The sequence below is a fragment of the Leucopleurus acutus genome, assembly GCF_964270905.1.
Source record: "Leucopleurus acutus genome assembly, chromosome: 16".
Taxonomy (NCBI): Eukaryota; Metazoa; Chordata; class Mammalia; order Artiodactyla; family Delphinidae; genus Leucopleurus; species Leucopleurus acutus.
The window spans coordinates 68,695,266-68,715,716 of NC_139158.1; the positions used below are offsets into that span (position 1 = coordinate 68,695,266).

At 53.4% G+C, this 20,451-nt stretch overlaps 1 protein-coding gene across 1 annotated transcript; it reads right to left on the reverse strand.

Moving 5' to 3' along the window:
* Positions 1-457: 457 nt before the first annotated feature.
* MAFB (MAF bZIP transcription factor B) lies at positions 458-1,663 on the reverse strand. Its single transcript, XM_082858243.1, has one exon. The coding sequence runs from the start codon at positions 1,544-1,546 to the stop codon at positions 575-577; it is 972 nt and encodes a 323-aa protein (XP_082714369.1). The 5' UTR covers positions 1,547-1,663; the 3' UTR covers positions 458-574.
* Positions 1,664-20,451: the final 18,788 nt, after the last annotated feature.

The following is a 20,451-nucleotide window of genomic DNA, read 5'->3' on the forward strand; positions in this document are numbered from 1 at the left end:
CTGAGGCCCGCGTCTCGGGGCTGAGAGCCAGTGTTCTCCGGACCCTGGACAGACAGGTCCGTCTGTCCTTCCTTGCTTCGCTCAGCCTCGCCTCGCGCCTGCCGGGACGCCAGGGTCCCTCTCCTTTCCTCTCCTCGCTGCTCTCTTGCTGGACTGGATTACGCTCCGGGCCGCGAGGAAGCGGCCGCGAGGAAGCGGCCCCGGCTTAACGCGCAAAGTTCAGGAAGCCAGGAGTTTCCAGACGGCCTTGGCGACTCCTCGCGACTATGCCTTGCCGCCCTCCAGCCTGGAGAAAAGTTGCTCTGGGACTTCCCACCCCCTCGCCTCCCTCTGGCTCTGCTCGAGTCTAGGAGGCGCCGCTGGCGCTCACCGCTCTCGCCTTGGCCAATGTCCCCTGCCTGCCCGCGCGCCCTCCCGTCGCCCGCGTCCCGCGCGCCCTTCCTCCCTCTCCCTCAAGTCAAACAGGTCATGGCTGGGGCCGTGGCAGGGACAGGGTCCGGGGGAGTCCGGGGCTGGGGACACGGGACGGGGAGTCCGGACCGGGGCAAGGGCGGGGGCCGGGAGCGGCCACGACTCACAGAAAGAACTCGGGAGAGGAGGGGCTGTCGCTGGTGGAGCCCGCCTCCCTGAAGCCGGAGTTGGCGAGTTTCTCGCACTTGACCTTGTAGGCGTCTCTTTCGCGGGCCAGCCGGGACACCTCCTGCTTAAGCTGCTCCACCTGCTGAATGAGCTGCGTCTTCTCATTCTCCAGGTGGTGTTTCTGCTGGACGCGTTTATACCTGCACGACTGGGCGTAGCCCCGGTTCTTCAGGGTCCGCCGCTTCTGCTTCAGGCGGATCACCTCGTCCTTGGTGAAGCCCCGCAGGTGGCGGTTCAGCTCGCGCACGGACATGGACACGAGCTGGTCGTCGGAGAAGCGGTCCTCCACGCTGCTGCTACCACCAGCCGCCGTCGCCGCGGCCGCCGCGTGCGGCCCAGGCCCGGAGTGGCTGGTGGGCAGCTGCTGCGCGGGGCTGGCCGCGCTGGACGGCGGCGGCGACGCTTGGTGATGATGGTGATGGTGCGGGTGCGCGTGTGGGCCCAGCTCGTCGTGCGCCACGCCGGCGCCCGGGTACGCGTGGTGCGGGTGTGGGTGGTGGTGGTGATGGTGGTGGTGCGCGCCGCGGAAGCCGTCGAAGCTCTGCAACGGCTGTGGCACTGGGTGCGAGCCTATGAGTGCCTCCACTGCGTCCTCGGGCGTCAGGTTGAGCGCCTCGGGGTTCATCTGCTGGTAGTTGCTCGCCATCCAGTACAGGTCCTCGAGGTGGGTCTTCTGTTCGGTTGGGCTGAAGCTGGGCGACGAGGGCACCGAGCTGCACGGCGTGCTGAGCGGTGTGGACGACACCGAGCCGGCTGGCTGCAGGCGCGTGCAGGGCCGTCCCGGGCGGTCCGCGCGCCCCAGCGGCTCCTTCTTTACGTCGAACTTGAGCAGGTCGAAGTCGTTGACGTACTCCATAGCCAGCGGGCTGGTGGGCAACTCGGGCCCCATGCTCAGCTCCGCGGCCATCGCTCACGCGAGGCGCAGCCGCCGCCGCCGCCCGGGAAACTTTGCAGCCGGCCGGGGCGCGCCGAGCCGGGAGCGGGGGCGAAGAGCGGCGAGCCCGGGAGGTGGGGAGCGGAGGGCGCAGCGGGCCGGGGCCGCCGGCCAAGCCTTTGTCTGGGGACGCGGCGGCGCGCGGGAGAGTCCCGAGGCTGCCTGCGCCGCCCCAGAGCTCGGGGCTGTGGCCGAGCCGGGGCCGGGCCGAGCCGGGAAGGGTGGAGAAGCGAGCGGGGCGCGCGGCCGGGTCGAGGGGTGGCGCCGGGCGAGCGCCCGCCGCTCGCTCTCTAGCTCTCTTGCTCTTGGGCTCTCTCGATCTCAGCCGCTCGCAGCCCGGCGGTGCAGCTGTGCGGGATCCGGCGCAGCCGCTGCCTTTTATCGCCTCCCTGATGTCACCGGGGCGCGGGGGCCCGAGCAGCCCGGCGCGCTGGCCAATGGCTGTACGGGCCCCGCGGACCGGCGGCGCAGGGCGGGGCGCGCCTGACAGCTCCTCCGCCCCCCGTGTCAGCTGACTGGCGGCTCGAGCAGCCGGAGAGCCGCCGAGGCCTGGCGGAGGGCTGGAGCAGAGAGGGACAGCCGGCCCGGGCCCAGCCCCCCACCCCCTCGGTGTCCCGGCCCCCGCCCGCTCGCCTTCGGTGCCAGCCCCCCCGCCTCCACCACCATAGGCTGGGCCGCTTCGTCCACCCCTTCGCTCGCTCTCCTCCCTCTTTACCCTTGGCTCCCCCAACCCCAGTCCTTGTCACCCCCAGGAGGCTCAGAATGAGCGCCGGGACGACACCTCTCGGGTCCATTGTTCCCAAGTGTCCCCCGCCCAGTGGGGGACGCTCCGTGTGCAGCGCGGCCGCGGGCCGTGTGTGTGCAGTGCGTGGCTGTGTTTTTGCAGGGCTGAGCATGTTTGTGTGTTGGGGGGCAGGGTTGGGGCGCGAAGAGTTGTGTTCAAATCCAACTCAGCCTCAGAGGACACTCCTCGGGCCAAGCGGGAGCCGTCCCCCTCCTGGCGGGTGTGGTGGCCGAGCCCCGAGACAGGACTCGGCGGGCCCCGCCACTCCCCGCACACCCCACCCACAAATGCAGTAGATGAAGGGAGTGGGGAAGGAATCGGCCCAAAGGCTCTGAAGCCCTCTCCCCAGCCAAACGCAGTGAACCCTGAGTTCTCCGAGGTTGGGGGCTGAGGCCAGCCCAGGACGGTGCTCCGGGTGGCTCTTGGCTGCTGGGAAACCGGCCCTGTTTTTGTTTGAACGTTTTGTAACGATTAAGCAGATCCCGGCGTCAGCCAGCCGAGGAGAGGCTCAAACAGGCATAAAGTGCGACCCCAAGTGGCCACTGTGCGCAAAGGCGCGCCGAATCGCGGGGCCCGCAACTGGAAGTCTCGGCCGACGACTCGGACTCAGCTGGGTCTTCCCAACTCGCCCAACCCAAGCCGGCCCGGAACGCAGGCTGTGTGTGCACTGGAGCCCAAGACAGATTCCCCTAGAGCCACGTACAGGTTCTCGGGTCGGTCCTCGGACTCAGCCGCGAGTTCCACGCTGATCTCCCCGCCATGAAACTCCGCGCCCCGGCTCCGGGGATCGGGGGGCGGAGGGGCTGGGAGGGGTGCTCGGCGGCGGCTCCCTACTCGAGAAGATCCTAGGCCGAGTTAGGCGGATGGCCAAAAGCGGCAACGCCACAGCGAGGGTCCCCAGGGCTGTCAGATGAGAAACCTCCCCCGAGTGCAGACGGGGACCCCTGAGCGCACCGCACTACGGCATCCAGACAGTGCTTGGGCGCTGCGCACCTTCCGTATCGGGTACAGGATGGCCCGAAATAAGAGCTCCCTAGACCCCGGCCCGGGCGCAGAAACCGGATAAATCGCAAATTCGCTGTACCCGGAGACCCGACCCGCCTCCCGCGTCGCCTTCTGCTCTTCAGCTTTGGGCGCGAGCAGCGAAAAGCAGGAGAAGCGCACACTGGGTGAGTGTGTCCAGCCGCGGCCCGTACGGGACCAGCACGACTGACGCAGCGCGTAGCGGTCAGGTGGGCCCACTAATGCGGACGCAGCCAGATTTTTTTTCAAGTGTTAGAAGGTAAAATATTTTCCTCCAATTAATTTTGAAAACTGTCTTCTCTTGAGCCCTCGGTAAGGCTCGAGTGAGGTATGATATTGGGCCGCCTATTTTTAATAAAATGAATATATTTGAACTAAAATTTGGACTGAAAGGTTTGGATCAGCAACTGTAGTGCTGGAAGAGCCCGTCTTCAACCCTCTTCGAGAAGCGTGCTCTCCGCAGAAAGGATCAGGCTGTCTCCAGGGAGAGCTTCCCGGGCGGGCCATGCCGCCGCCCCGCCCCTGCTCAGAGCTGGGCGCTGCGGACCAGCACCCTGCCTGTCCCTGCCGCGTTCTCACGCAGCCAGAGCGTACTCGGATCGCGGCTCAGCAGGGGAACGTTCCGAGGCTACGCTGGGTCGGCCGTCTCGGTTCTATGCAGACTATGGCTGAGGCTACAGGCGGCCAGGTCCGGACAAACGCACTGGCCTCTCCCGGTGACGCTGAACCCCAGCCGCCAGCGCCCTCCTTCCCGTGGACACTGTGGCCTTCTGCGAGTGCAGGGAGGCGGCCGGGCCGGTCTGTGCCCTCATTGTGTCCCCTCTGGTCTGTCTGACCCTTGATGTCGAGGACCAAACCTGAGTCTCGGGAGTGTGGCCCATCGAGGCCCTAGGGTTCCTTCAGCCCCAGCTCTGAGGGTTCTAGCCTCCTGCTCCCCTGCGGGCATCCTGCCGCGGTCTCAGAGTCTCTAGCACTCGGGCTTTGTCTGGGCGGCCGCGTTCCTCTTTGTCCCTGTGCCTCTGTCTCGGGTTTCGGATACTCCCTTCCCCTGGGCTCTGACTGAGGCTCTGACTGTCCATCCTTAGGTCCACCTTCCCCAATAACCCGTTTCTTTGCCGCCCTCCCAGCCTAGCCAGTCCCTCTTCTACCCACCCTACCCACAACCACCTCCAACAAAAACTGTTGGAAACTGGGTGAAAGTGAAGCAGACGCTCAGGTTGCTCCGGAGTGAAAGCCGCTGCAGAGCAACCGACCTCACGGTGGGGCCCGGCCTCGCCTTCCTGGCTGCTGCTGCGCTCGGCCGCGCGGTCGCGGCGTCCCAAACCTTTTGGCATCCCTCTCCCGCCTGCGGACGCCGGCGTCTCCTTTCCGAGCCTGGGGGCTTTAAAGGTCAGAGTGCCGGGCTCCCGGTCGACGCGTACCCGGAGGCTACACGCCATCCCTGAAAGACTAGTGGGGTAATGGGTGGGGGGAAGAAAAGAGAAGGGCTGGTGGAAGAAGTGGAGAGTCGAGGAAGAGAAGTGGAAAGGAAGGAGGCCAGGAGACACAGGAGTAGTACCCCAAGCCTCTTCTGAAGGGAAGCTAAGGAGGACTGGTGGCGGCCAGAGACCTCTTCTGAACAGTTTGTTGTCTCTAATTTGAATTTTTCACCCCTTCTCCCTACCCACCCCAGGTTGAGCCAGAGGCGATGCGTCTGAGCGCACCACCTTGGGATTCTTCAGCTACCGATGGTGATCAAGGAGATGTCCGAGCTACAGCGGAGCCTCGGGGCACCCCGTGTGGAAGTGGGTGAAAAAGTTACTCCCTAAGGGAACGAAGGGTCCACTGCCATTCGCCGGCTTCGAGGTTCGCCGCGCCGCTCCCGGCCGCCCCTGCCCAGCCCGCCCGCTAACCCGAGAGCGGCGCGCTCTCCCGTGCGCCTCCGGTCTAGCGCGGCGCTCCCAGCAGCCGCGTTCAGCCCCGAGGTGCACCGTACACCCGTCGTTTCCAGAGGGCTGCAGGTGTTTGGTGTGCGAGTGGGCGTCTCTGTGCGTGCATGGGTGCAGTGGCAAGCAGTGCGGGAAGTGTGTGTGGCGGTATGGGTGGCGGGTGTTAGGGAAGCACGGCACGCGGAACGCTTCGAATCGCAGAGCCAGCAACTCCCGGCCCCTGCGCCAAGTGCGTTGCAGGATCGTACTATCCCGGGTCGCCAAACGGAAGCCGGTGGTCCCAAGGGCCCCAGGGTGAGTTCTGCCGGGGAGGAACCTGAGTTAGGGGACCCCCAAGAGCCTGCCTTCTGCGTTTGCATCACCCAGATGTCAGATCGCCTGTCTCCTCCAAAGAGCCCTGACATCTCGGCTACCTTTCCTGAGGCCCTTGGGAGGAGGGTATTCTTTCGCTCCCCTTGCCTCTGAGCTTCCCAAGGGCTTCGGCTTCCAGGAAGAGGCAGAAGATAGTTCTCCCTTCCTCTTCCTCTTTCCCAAAGGCAACTGGCCCTTGCAATGTTCCCTGCTTCACACAGTGGCCATCAGATTCTAACCCAATGCTTCTTAACAGGTATTCTTGGGCTTCTGTATCCTGGTGGCCTTAAGCACCCAAAGGATACACCAGGTCCCAGTAGGGAGCCAGTTACCCCAACTCTGCAGAGCCTTTTCCCAGCTCCCTCCCTTGAAGACCAGGGACACCCAATGCCACCCCCCACGCACACTCACACTGGGAATGGGAATTTATTATTAAAGCTATTTTACCCGCTTCTTTTTACTTTGTTTTAATGTGAATTCTAGAAGTTTTTGAATTACATATGTGGCTTATATTCTATTCCTATTGGACAGTGCTGTGTTAGACAACCGATGGGCAGTATAGCTTCCAATACCGATGGGATATTTAATCATAATTTCCAGTCCCAACTGTACGGAGATTTTCAAAGCCTTTATCATTCACTTTTTCTTTCAATTCTCACAACTCTATAAGGTAGTGACTATCACTATCTTTATTTTACAGAGATATGTAGGCAGGGAGGTAAATACAGATGTATTGCAGTGTCCTAAGAGTTTTATCAATTCATTCGGTCCCACAGCTGCCCTTGGAGGTGGGGAGGATTATCCCCATCTTACACAGAGAAAGAAGCTCTGAGAGGTTAAGTAATTTCTTTAGCGACACAGTGGCGACAAGCTGGAGCTTCTGGCCCTAAGTCCAGTACTCTGGATACCATGAAGCACATGGTCTTGATCTCGACTGGGTGGCATCCCAGGGACCCAGGTGTCAGCACAGCACTTCAGCTGCTCTCTGGGTCAGGATCTCCAGCTCTCCGCAGACTTGGTGGTTCCTTTCAGGTCACAGTTGAGCCTCTAGCCTTTGCCAAGTCTCTGCCGAGGGCTCAATTATCAAGGCAGTGATGAACGTGTCTGTCCTCTGGTCGATGGCATTCAAACATCCTTGGGCTGACTCTTGTTCTCTTCCCTCTTCCCTGACTGTGTGGGGCTGGAGGGTGGGAGTTAGAAACCAAGGCGGGATGCAAGCCAAAATAGAGAAAGTTTGCAGAGTCCTCTCCAAGGTCCTGTCCTTTACCCTTGGCCTCAGCCTGACCCCTAATCCTGGCCTTGATCCTTGGTCCTGCCTCTGGCCTGAGTTGGAACTTCAGCCTGTTTGACCTTCAGCCCCCATCCATCCATATGGTGGGGTGGGGAGAGAAGGTGGCTCAATGCTGATGAGAAGTTCGCTGTCACTCAAGGCCAGTGAGGAATGACCAGCAGGGCTCCCTCCCCCCACTTCCTCCCCATGACCCCAAGGGCAGCATTACAGACTCTGAAGCCTCATCATTGCTCCCCAGGATTGAGGCCCTCATCCCCCCACAGCTCAACCATCACTTAAGACCTCGGTTTCTCCATCCAATGCCTTCACCCTCATCCAAGCCACCCTCATCTTTTGCTTGGGTGACTACAGAGGTCTTGGTTCAGACTTTCTTCTCCCCAGGACAGTAGAGCCAGTTTTCATGTTATATGAATCTGTTCATTCTACCTTCACCCCCTACTCCTGGGCTTAACTACAGATTCCTTCAATACTTGGACAAAGAACTGAATTCCTTAGCATGGCCTTCAGGCCCTGAATGATCTATCTGCTCCCACCTCATCTCTCACTGTACCCCCCCCCACACACACACACACAATGTCCAAGCACACTGCCTTCTATAAGTCCTTCCACAGCCCAAGCTCTGTCTTCCACCAGGCATTTGCACATGCCATCCCCCTGCCTGGACTGAGTCAGTCCCTTGGTTCTGAAGACCTTAGACAGAAGAGGTGGTCTGTGGCTCTTCCCAGGCCTCAGAGAGACTTGGGGTGTAGCTGGGAATGCAGGTGGAGAGAAGAGCCCAGGAGCCAGGGTAAGGTCATGGTCACTCTGCGGAAATCACACACACGAGAGTCGTGCGGCAGGGCTCCCCTCCATCCCTTCCCTCTCCAAGCTGGATCAGCATAGACCTCAGATTTGGGAGGGGCCTTAGGAGATAATACAAGGCGGTCAGGGAAAGGCTTTGGCCAACGAGTCCAAATGTTTTCTGCCTGAGAGAACATGTTGCAAATACAGATTCCTGAGCCACAGTCTGGCTTTATAGGTCTACATGGAGCCTAGGAGTTTGCATTTTTGTAAGTTCCCTAGGTAATTCTGATGTTTGGGATACAAGAAACACACCTTAGGAAATTATATAGAAGTTGACAGTTATCTCCGTATCTCATACCAGGAGAAACCAGATTACAGTTGTGGAATAGTGAATGAATGAATGAATGAAATTAACAACTAGACAAACACGGAGGCTGCCTTGCAGTAGATATCTCAGACCCTCAGGTCTTTCCTGAATACCCTTCAGCCCTCTCCTCTCCCTTAATTAACAATCATTCCTAAACCAATCCTTACCCTTCCTCTTTAGACCAAGGACCAACTCAGGAGAAATCTGGATGATCTGAGTGATTCCATCCCACTGGCCTCCCCTCTTCCCTTCTCCTCTATCTGGATGCTCTTCAGGGGCCCAGGGGTCCAGCTTCCCACCACATTGTCATCACAGCTTGGGGAGCAAGCTTCTGAGTACAGGGAAAGTGGGTGGCACCATCCCACTGCTGGGAACTGCGGTCCAGGGCTGATGGAGGGAATCATGTTTGACTGCATCTGAGCCCAGGCTCATTTCAGCCAGGAATTTCTATGGTTACTCAACCTCTTTCTTCCCTTTCTTCTTTTAAAGATGAATTATACAAGATATACAAGCCTACTTTCTCATTGTAAAAAAACGCAACAATGTAGTTTTAACAGATATGTCTAGAGCTACAGCTTTGCTTTTTATTTTTATTCAGCAACTTCTGCATCCATACGTCGAGGTCTACTTTTTGCTTTTTAACTCATGCGCGACAGTTCGTCCAATGGAAGCTCTGTAGTTTTTTATCCAGTCTTGTATTTATGGACATTTAAATGCTTTCCCGTCTTTCACGATTGCAAACAATGCTACAACAAATCACTTTTTACATGCTCCTTTTTGCGTGTGTACAAGTATGTCTATGCAATAGAGAGTAAGGAATGAAATGGCCGAACTGAAGGAAAGAGGAACACATTTGTAACATTAACACTGTCAAATTAGCCTCTAAGAAGATTGGACCTCTTGAAATTTCCACGGGAAATATATGAAAGTAACCTGTTTCCCCATGGCCACACCGACAATGGATTTTAACAAGGTTTTTCGTGTCAATTCTACTTATGTCCATTCTGTGACCAGTACTGGGAGATGAGGCACAGGGGTGGGCATGGCATCTTTCCTCCCCTCCAGAGAATTGCAAACCTTGCCGTTGCAGCTGGAGAGACAGTGTGGTGATGCTGGCAGATCCCCAGCAAAGGAGCCCTTGGTTCTGTTGGAGGGGATTAGAGGAGGGGTTGGCTGTTAAGGCTGACCTTAACTAAGGCTTTAAAGGCTGAGCAGATATGTATCGGAGAAGTACAGGAAGACCCAGGCACTTGGGGGGCTATTTCAAAGAGGCTAGATTTAGAGCTATAGAAGCCAACACTTGAAGGGCCTTGAATGCCCCGCCAGAGTCAGACCCCATTCTTGACTAGAAGATCACCTCCACTTGGGCAGGCATTTTTCTGTTTGTCTCACTGCTGGGCACTCAATAAATATCTGTAGAAATGAAAAGGAGCATCCCAAAGGTATTTAAGCAATGTGCTTAATTTCTCTTTCATCTCTCATGGAGACAAGGTGCCCTCAGAGCCCAGGACTGTGAGTCTGGCTCCATTCTGCACGCTGGAGAAATGGCACAGAAAAGCCCGGCTCAGGAATCCGTTCCTTGGTCTCAGCACCCCCATCCCGGCCCTGTGCCAGGTCCCTTTCACCTCTGCCCATTAGAGATTGCTTTTGGTTTCTGTGTTGACAACCCCTGTTTCTGTGTTTGGAGCGACTGTTCAGTGCCATTTCCTGATTTAATATCAGAGGCAGCACGGAGCAAGGATGCACAGTTAGCAGTTTTTGCTCCAAGTATTTTTCAAGTTCCCTTTTGATGTAAGGGTTGGGTTTGCAGCTTCCCTGATCTCGCTGAGCAGGGAGGGCTAGATGGGGGCTGAGGCTGGGAGCCGGAGGTGGGGGGAAAGGAGAAGACCCAGAGAAGATTCATCCCATGCAGCTGAGCTAAGAGACTCCAAGCACCTTTCTAGAAAGGGGGATGGTGGAGGGCTCAGCAGAGACCGAGGGGCGGGTTAAAGGGTCTGCTGAGTGTTGCGGCCACCATGAAGCAAGGCTGCTATCACCCTTCTGTGTGGGTGTACAGATTTATACGTGTCTATACATTTATGTCTCCGTCACAAAAACAAAGGACTAAAAAGCTTAAATAAGCTAACGTTATGCAATTCAGAATACCTGAAAATAAAAACAACATTTGTTCAAAGAAAAATTTAAGGTAGATACAGCTCCCAGGGGCACTCAGGTTACTTTAACTGAGCATTTACCATACACGAGGTCTTCTGCAGGGCTAAATGTCGGGGACAACCTGAGGAGCTCATCTTCCTCAGGTGGAAACTAATTTTCCAACTAATTGACTATGGTCAATGCAGTGATGGAAGCATGCACGGGGGAGTGCGCACGCACACACATATACACACACACACGCACGCACACACACACATACATGCTTGAGGATGGGACGTGGGAAGAGACTGGGGTCTTTGAAGGCCTGACATCCCACCTATAGGCACCCGTGTGACCTGCTGTGGGTCGCATATTTCTCTCTCTGCCGTCCGCCTCTGGGACGCTTCCCCTGACCCTCTGTGTCCTTTGAGGTGTCCTGACGAACAAATGCCAGGACAAGATTAGACATGCAAGAGGTTTACTGGGGACACGTCTGTGAAGGATAAAGGATGAAGAAGCAAGAGGAGGCAGGGAGGTGGGCCTGGCATCTGGGAGAGGGGAGGGCCAAGGAAGGAAGGCAGGAGGGAAGAGTTGAAGACCACAGCAGTGTTCTAGAAACGTTTCAGCCAGGCTGGTGGGGCATCCCTGGGCCAGTGTCACGCATCTTGTAGGAAAGGGCCAGCCCCGGCATCACGACCCTGTGCTCCATCACTGGCTGAGAGCAGCGGAGAGGAAATGTAGCCTCAGCTCGAACACGCTGGGGGATCCCGAGGGGTGGTGGCTAGGACTGTCAGTCACCTCTGCTCCCTGCAGCAATTTCTCCTGAAGGAGACTTAAGCCGGGCATTTCCATGGCCACCACACCCTCCTTTTTCCACCCAATCAGGGCAGACGGCCCCAGGGAGAGAAACTAACACCGGCCAGCATCTTGTTGAGTGTTTGCTACCTGTGAGGGTCCATGCCACATCTAGCTTACAACATCTCAGTAACCCAATGTAATCTTATGAGATAGAAACTGTTATCATTATCCCCCGCCCCCATTTTATAGACCAAGAGGCTGAAGCTCAAATTAATGAAATCACTTCCCAGAGGCCATAGCTAGCAAGTGGCAGAAAGAACATTCAAAGTTGGTTTGACTCTAACCACTGCACTAGACTGCTTCGGCCAGGGGGAGGCTTGGAAAGGGTAAATGGGGGGCTCATTTCTCTCTTTGCACCCATCTCTCTTGCTACTGATCCCTATGATGTGTTAACCACACAGCCCCCAAGAAAAACCCCTCAGGTCTCATAAGGGCCAATGCCAGCCCATTCCAGGTTAGCACTGGAGTACAAACATCCTGCCAGTCAGCTCCAAACAGAAAACCCAGAATGCTCACCTGAAGTAGGCACTCTCCAGCAGCCACATATGTCCTTTTCTCGAGCATCACCTCCTCCAGGAAGCCTCCCTGACTGATCCATGTTTCCATAGCACCTTATACTGACCTCCATCCATGCATTTATCACACAGTGTCCAGAGTGTCTATTTTAACTGTTTCTACCACTAAAATGGGTTCCTCCAGAACCCAAACCGGGTCTAAGTCATGTTGTGGTGCCTAGCACCCAGCACATGGGGACCTGGAACTAGAGGGGTGGCAATACAAGGGAAGGATACTCTGATAAATGAAGCCTGGTCCAGGGCAACGAGAAGACTCTCTTGGTGGATATGGGCCCCTTTTCCTGAGACCATAGCTTTGTCCTTGAAGGGTACAGCCTGCACTCCCCAGCTTGGCCGCCAGGGGCCTCATCAACCCCCCAGGCAGTATTAACCCCCGGGCTTCTTGCATCTCTGCAGCAAATCCATCCCTCCCACTGCAGCGCCAGCATCTCTATAGGGACCAGGCCCTGGCCCTCCAAGACCTCAGCATCTGCTCAGCCGCCACTGGCCCAGTGGGTAGCCCCAGCCAAGGAGGAGAGTTATTTTTATTTATTTCTTCTTAACCATGAACTTAATTTAGCTGCTAATCAGGTTACCATGGTGACTTGCACTGGATTTATAGCAGTTTCCTAAAGTGTCTTTTTCCCACTCTTTGGATAAATGAATAAAATCTGGGTGATGAGCAAAGCGCATAAATATTGGGTGTCCTAGAAAAAGGTCAGACGCTTCCGTTTTGTATTTGCCTTTCACCAGGCCTGATGTGCTTAAGAGAGATCCATGACTCTGGGCACTCCCCAGCTTTCTCTCTTCTGCCCTCCCTTTGAGGCCTTCAGTGGATCCTTATTGCCAATCAGGTATAGTCTAGATTTTTGCCTTGCCTTCAAGGTCTGCCCTTCTAGCCTCACCGCCCTAATGCTCTACGTTCCTTTCCCCTGTGCTGCTCCCCGAGGGCTTGGGCCTCTGTTCCTTTGCCTGTGTTGTGCTGAGGACTGCTTTCAGAGATGTCTCCCCTGTCTTGGGAGTGATGGTGGCCTGGCTCACCTTGGGATCACAGTGTGGCATTTGAGGACACCTTTGAGCCCTCTTATTGGTCCCACCACCACCCTGGCAGGTGTGCAGAATATCACGCTAGCCAGCCAGGAGCACAGGGCAGGGAGGCAGCAGAGAAAGGAAATGAGGAGTTGGCATTTTGACAGTTTTCTGCACAGTCTGGAAGGCTCATCTAGTGTTCCAGTTCAGTGGCTGTGGGGTGGAGGGGACACAGTTCATCTCCCCTCACCCCGTGGGCTCAGAGGCACTCCTGCCCTGGATCAACCGGAACCCCTCCTCTCCCCCCTCCCCGTGGCTCCCAGAAGGGACAGTATCTCCGGGCTGGAGGTCACTGTTTCCAGGCTTCCCCTGAGGATCTCGGGGCCGGTTGCCAATCAGTCCCGGCATCAGCCACAGTCCATTAGTGAGCGCCCAGGGCTCAAGGCACCCGTGGAGCCACCAGGCACTGGCGCCGGATCCTGCTTAAGGAGCCCAAAGACACCTTTCATTATTGTCTTGGTCTTTGTTATCGGCCCAACAGGAGACCACTCTGGGGACCTCCCCGGTTGCAGGAGGAACAGTCCAGCCCGTGCTGCCGCCCACACTGTAGGCGAGGCTACGTGAGCTCATTGGGTTACCACCCCTCTCTGAGCCTCACTTCCCTTATCTGGAAGATAGGGCTGTCGTCATGGCAAATGTGCTGGCATCACTTCTGGCCCTCCTGAACTAGGAGCCAGAAGAACTGGGATCAGGGCTTTTATTTGCTTTGGCTTCAAGACTGAGGCCAAGGGAAGGAAAGTTCGGTTTCCAGAATGCTTTGGGGAGGATGAGGTTAGCAGGCCTGGACATCTACGATAGTGCCCAAGACAGGAAGGTCTGTGATGTGCCAAGAAAGCCCTAACTGGCTACAGTGACTTTGGCAAAAACGTTTGTCCATTTTTCTCCCCACAGAAGCTCTGCCCCAAATGAATATGACTCATGGGTATCGGTGGGGAGTAGAGAGAGAGCCCCCTCTACGTGGGCATGGAAGGACCTGGGAATCCAGATACAGTGGCCCAAGGCTTGAGAGAGTCTGAGATTCTAATCCTAGCTCAGGGCCAAACTTGCTGTGTGATTTTGGGCAAGTCACTTAACCTCTCTGGGCTTCAGAAGAGTTTTTCTAGGAAAGTCAAATCCCACCCAAATGAGGGTAGGACTTTATACCTCCAGTCCCCTCTCCAGCATGTGACTTTGTCAAGCTGGTTCTGGCCCATGTCAAAGCAGTGGGGGACAGAAGTAATGACTTTGTAAAACTCAAAGAGCAAACCCCGTTTGGCCTTGGAGGGCTGCCTTACTCCACCCCAGCACACCCCGTAGTGTAGGAACTAACAGCCGCCCATTCCCTGCAACGACTCAGCAAGCATCCAGCATGGAAGCGCAGGCTCTGGAGCCCAACTGCCTGGGTTCAAATCCCAGTTCTGCCACTTACTAGCTGGGTGTCCTTGGGCAAGTTAGCTAATCACTCTGTGTCTACTCTCCTCCGTACATATAATGGAACTAATAGCACATATACCTCAAAGAACTGTTGAGAAGATTAAGCGGGTTAATCCACAGTAAGCATTTAGTGTTGTGTGTTGTGTGTTATCTACCAACATTTCCCCCGTCAGTTAGTTCTCAAAGTTGCTACTCTTAGTCCCATTTTACAGCCAGAGAAACCGAGACGCAGAGAAATTCAACCTCTTCTCTGGGTCTGCTGCTCTAAATCAGTGCATTTGTCACAAGACCTTGCTTCTCCCACATCTGTTCGATATGATCAATGTTCTCAACTAGCTTGTTTTGCAAAACAAGTTCTTATAGCCATGGAAATAGAGATGGGAGCAGGGAGTTCCTGAAGAAGGGCGGGCTGAGCCACTGATCAATCTTAACATCTTTAAAGGAGAGACAACTAGACATTAGGATGTGATACAACAGGGGTTGCACAACACCGTCCACGAAGGTTTCTGGCCAAAAATCAAATGCAACTCTGATCAGGCCTCTGGATCTGAGTTTCTGGGAAACACAGGGGACAGAGGAACACGTTAGATCACACCACCAAGAGGCAATCAGCCAGAACGTGAAACAGAATGCAGGATAAGTGACCTGTGTTCATCAAAAAACAAATGGCATTTTAAAAAGGGAAATAAATGACATTTTTTAATGTGAGGAGAACAGGGGGACTATTATAGATGAAAAGAAATTTAAGAGACGTATCAACCAAAAGCAATGTTTGTGGCCTAATTTGAGCAACCTAAATGTAAAAAGACATTTTGAGACAATCGGGAATATTTGAACATTGACCAAATATTAGATATTAAAGGAACTGGGTGTTTTTAAAAAAAAAAAAATTCTGGGGATTTCCCTGGTGGTGCAGTGGTTAAGAATCCACCAGCCAATGCAAGGGACATGGGTTCGATCCCTGGTCTGGGAAGATCCCATGTGCTGCGGAGCAACTAAGCCCATGCGCCACAACTACTGAACCTGTGCTCTAGAGCCCGCGTGCCACAACTACTGAAGCCCACGTACCTAGAGCCCATGCTCCGCAACAAGAGAAGCCACCGCAATGAGAAGCCCGCGCACTGCAACGAAGACCCAGCGCAGCCAAAAATAAATTAAATAAATTAATTTAAAAAAATTTTGTTAGGTGTGATAATAGTATTATGGTTACTTTTTAAAGTTCATGTCTATTAGCAATGCCCCCTAAAATATTTATGCATGAAATAAGATGATAACTGGATTTAGTTTAAATGCTCCAGTGAGGGATAGGGTAAGGAGTACACGAGGGTTTACTATAATTCTCTCTACTTTTGTGTCTGTTTGGAAATTTTTATAATGAAACGTTTAAAAGAAAAAGAATGGCAAAGGATGAAGACAGATCACTGTATAGGAAGAGTTACACGTACAGGTTTCAGAAATTCTGGTTTTGAGTGAGGTTTGGCCCCATAAAGATGGGTGGGACAGTGCAGACTCCCCAGTCCCTTGGACTTCAAAGAAGTGGCATGTCCCTTAAAATGAGCCTTTGCATGCCGCCCTGGAATTCATTCATTCATTCACTCACTTGCTCATTCATTCACTACCTCATTCACTACACAGTTCATTCATTCATTCATTGGCTCACACATTCATTCACTGTCCAATTCATCCCTCTATCTATCAATTCATTCATTTGTTCAGTCACCACCCCTATTTGTTGAGAGCCTATAATGTTCCAGACTCTGAAATAGACACTGAAACAAAGGTGGTCAGCTTTGTCCTTGTAGTGCTGACAGTGGAAAGCAGGGAAGGGATTCAACTTGTTAAATCTGCCATCACACAAATATATCTTCACAAACCATGAAGAGTCTGAGGAACAAAGTGAATTGTGTGCCTTCAGGGAGTTTAACATGTCGGGACATGACGTGGTCTGGGGTGAGGGATAGTCAGGGGAGGACCCTCTGTAACATTTCAGCTGAGACTTGAAGGATAAGGAGATGGCCATGGGAAGAGTCCAGGAAGGGGAAAGACATTCAGGCCAAGAAAACAGCAAGAGCAAATGTCCTGGGGCAGGAGGGATGGTCAGGAATGTTAGGTCCAGGAGGGTGGCTGGGGCAGATGGCCAGAACAAGGAACTTGTACCAGAGGAGAGCCTGTAGGCTGGGGAATGTCTGGGGTGTTCACCGCTGCTCTTGAACCAAAAGAAACTTCTCCCCCGGAAACAGAACACGTCCTGTCGAGACATAAGCCTTGGGCCAGCGGACAAAGGCTCCTGCAAGTTATGTAGACAAGCACTGGGAAAGTTTGTGTAAGTGTCTTCCAGCAAAAATACTCTACTTAAGAATGTTAATCTGGAAGCAGGGGGAGGAGAAGGGAGGGAGCCTGCCCTGGGGCAGAGAAGAGGCTGCTACAAAGGGAACGTTGGAATCGCTGAGTAAGTAAGACTCCCAATTAGAGATTGAAAAACCTGCAGTGAAGAGGTGGCCGGTGCCTCGCTCCAGCCCCTCCCTCCTTCAGCCACCCCACCAGGGGAAGGAAGTCCCAGCCAAGCCAACCGTGGGGACAGTTGCCCAGTGATTTATAGTCCTGAGACAAAGGGTCCCGAGGAAAAGCCCTGTGAACCTCAGACATGTTGTTGGAACAATTAGAGCCCCTCCATCTATTTGAGTCGGCACAGTATCTGGAAAATGGGCCTGGGGCAGGGTTGGCATGGGCTGAGCGCCAGCTCTTCACCCAGAACTTTCTACCTGGTGAGGAGGCACAAAAGTCTGAGAGATGAGGGATATAAGCCCCATTTTTCAGATGAGGAAAATGATGCTGGGAAAGATGACTTGCTCAAGGTCTCCAGCGAGGAGATTCAAATTCGGGCCCTTTGAGTTCCATCGAAGGCCACACTCTTTTTTGTCATATCTTACTGCCTCCCTGGCAGTTTCTGCAGCTGCCTGGGGTTTACGGTCCCTTGGGGGCTACAGGGCTTTTTCTCCAGTTTTCCAAGATTGAGCTGCTTATTACTCATGCACGAGGTTTTGGCTCTCAGCTCCCGATTCACCCTAAAAAAACCAAGCTAGGGTATCCAAAGCCAACAGCAGCCTTCTCTCCTGCAGAAGCAGTGCTCACTTTCTCTTTTGGAACTCTGACTCTACAGGGACCTTGGAGGGGTCATGAGCAAGAGTCCCCTGCCACCAACCATCTGCAGTGTTTTGGGCCAACGTGGGAGATACGGGTGATACAGTCCCCCGCAGGGCACAAGCACATCCCTGTGAGCTGACCCCCAGCACCTCTGCTTCAGGAGCACTGTATCTGATCAGCGATGGGATCCCAGCACAACACAATCTGGCCCAGAGAAAGCCCACAGCAGATGGTCACTGAACCAAAGAATGGACCTTTGGCACTGGAGACATTGCACCAAACCCAACTTGAGAAAGAAACCAAATAGTGCATATTAAAATGAAGAAATGGGGAAGTACTTACGGTATAATGTTCATTATAAAAAGAATACAAAGACACATAATTTTTTTAACAAGCCCACATAAATCCAGTACGATTTTCATCCTGTAAAATAACGTGCATGTATAGGCATATAGCAAAAGTCCTAGATGAAAATGCAAACCAAAATATTAATAGTCATACCATTGTGCATTTGGTTCAGGCAGGAAACAAATTTGTTTATTTGTTTCTTTAATTTTTTTCCTAAATGTATTAAATGAAAATGTGCAATTTTCCAAATAATAAGGAAAAGCTGTAACTAATTTTTTTTAGTACCATAGCTCTAAATAATAACTTTTAGGGCACTGCCTGCCTCTCTGAACCCAGAGCCAGCTGCTGGGTGCCAGACAGGGGTTTGATATCCTATGAGCTCAAGGAGAACCCCCCCTGTGCCTGCAAGACCCAAACCATGGTGCCAGGAGCTGCCCGTTCTCTGCCCAGGGCCTCGGGGTTGAGCATGTGGGTGCCAGTTCTCACAGCCATGTGCCAAACCTCACCACAATCAAATACATTTCCACGACTCCTTTCCCCAGAAGCAAGTCAGTAAATCAAAGCACGCAAGGTGGGCCCTTTCTGGTAAAACACAAAAAAACTTAATCTTTGGTCCAGAAGCAGTAGATTGCGGCGGCAGGTCAGCAGCCAAAACCATTAATCTTTGCCGCGTTCCCCAACTGGCCCGAGTAGTAAAGAAGATAATACCCCAGCAGAGTCAGTGACCCACTACAAATTGGTCCTGAAAGGTCCACCAGCATAAATAGACTTTTGCTGATCCAACACTTGTTAGGAACCCCAACAAAGAGACTATTGGCTCATCTGATGAGCCGCTAGCAATGGGCCCTTGTAATGGCTGGTGATGGATGACCACCCTCCCTTAGAGGGGAAGATGCAGCTCCTGGTATGGGGCCCTTTCTCATCTTAAATTTGTCCTCAATAAATCACAGGTGCGGAGGAGCCGGCATCAGTTTCATTACACCTACATGCTCCAGTATCAATCACGCCACCATGGCGGCCTGTCTGGGCGCAGTTCATTTCAAGTGGCTTTTTCTGTCCTGATTCTGTTTCCATCGCGATGCGCGCCTCCACGGGCGGGAGAAAGAAGCTTCTCCCTGAAGGCCTCTGCTTCTTTGGCTTCGGCACCTACGCCTTCCTCTTTCTCCATTAACTATTCTCCAGATGAGAGCCATTCTGAGCTCTGCACCCAGTGGCCGTTCAAAGACTTAGAATCAAGATTTGTTCTCAGATAACGGCTCAGATATCTGCAGACTTGGAGGAAGTCACTTTATTGGCTAAGGCTCAGTTTCTTCATCTGGAAAATGCGGCTAATAACACCTATCTGCTGCGACCAGACACGGTGATATGTGTCACAAGCCTAGCGCTGTGCTGGGTCCAAAGTGTCGTTAGTCCCAACCCATGCTCATTCCTGTCTTGGATGCTGGCTAGAAAGTATCACAGAGATGGCTGATCTCGCTTTCCTCTGGACCCAGACCCATGAGAAAATAGAAACTCCACTGTTCCTCTTCCTTGTATCCACCTGCCTGGACCATTCCTGGTGTCAGCAAAGGTGTGTCAATTACAGCTCAGAATTTATGAAGATGCGGCCACAGCTCATTTTTTGTCTTGTTCCTTTCATTGTAGGCAGTTAAAATACGCTTAAAACTAAGGACACCAGAGAGCTCTCAGACGTCTTCTTAAGGCACATAATCATATAGTGTAATGTCATTAAATGCATGTATAAGGCTCATCATAAAAGCTGTGAACTTCTGTTTTAAAGAATCATAAATGAGAATAAATGGTTTCTTTTTAGGCAGACCCTGTGCCTGTTTCCCACGGCCACCAGAGGCAGGACCGATGCAGCCTCCAAGACGGCCAGCAGTCTCCTCTGGAGGGCATAGCCCGGCTGCCTCTTCTGTGAGTGGAGTGCTCAAGGCCCAGGGCAATCCTGGAAATCGTTAACCACAGGAGCAGATCTTCTAGCAGAAGGGAGGGGAGCACAGGACCCTGCTGCTGAGCCAGTCAGGGATGTCAGAACAAGCTTTTCAAAAAGACACTTCCATTCACTCTAAACCTACAAGAGATTTGGAGTGGCAGAACCATTTATTTGCAGAAGAGCTGGGGAGGGGTGGAAAGGACAGCCAGAGAGGAAAGGAGGAAGAGAGGAAAAGAGAAAGGCAGGAGAGGCAGGGGGGCAGAAGGAGAAGGTTCAGAAAGCAGGTAGGGGGGAAAAGAGATAGAAAGGGATATGAGGCAGGCTTTACCTAAGCACACCGTAGTTCATCAGCGCTGCACACTGGCTCAGTGTCTGGAGGAAGATTCTACAGAGCCGAGTGTATATGCAATACTTCTCAGAGAACAGAATAGAATACAATAGTGATGCTGATGATACGATAATGTTGAGCTCTCACTGTGCGTCCAGTCTCTGGTTTAAGTTCTTTACAAACACAGCCTCATTTAAGTCTCCTAATGACCCTATAAGTTAGCTACTGTATTTCATCATTTCTAAGATGCACACTTTCTTAACATTTTTTTTTTCCTTCTTTTTTTTTTTTTTTTTTTTGCTGTACGCGAGCCTCTCACTGCTGTGGCCTCTCCCGTTGCAGAGCACAGGCTCCGGATGCGTAGATGGACACTTTCTTTTCCTCGTTTTAACATCTCTGAAATTGAGAGGATTTTACAATCACTGTCAGCCTGGCAGCAGTCTTAATGTCATTGCCACATCTGGGAACACATCAAAACTTGCAGAATGGGTTGCTGTGGCTTAAAATTCTGAGGAAAATAGAGGACTTGTTCTTAAAGAAATGCTACT

Excerpts from the sequence above, each read along its gene's own strand:
- MAFB (XM_082858243.1), bottom strand. The coding sequence starts at position 1,546 with ATGGCCGCGGAGCTGAGCATGGGGCCCGAGTTGCCCACCAGCCCGCTG.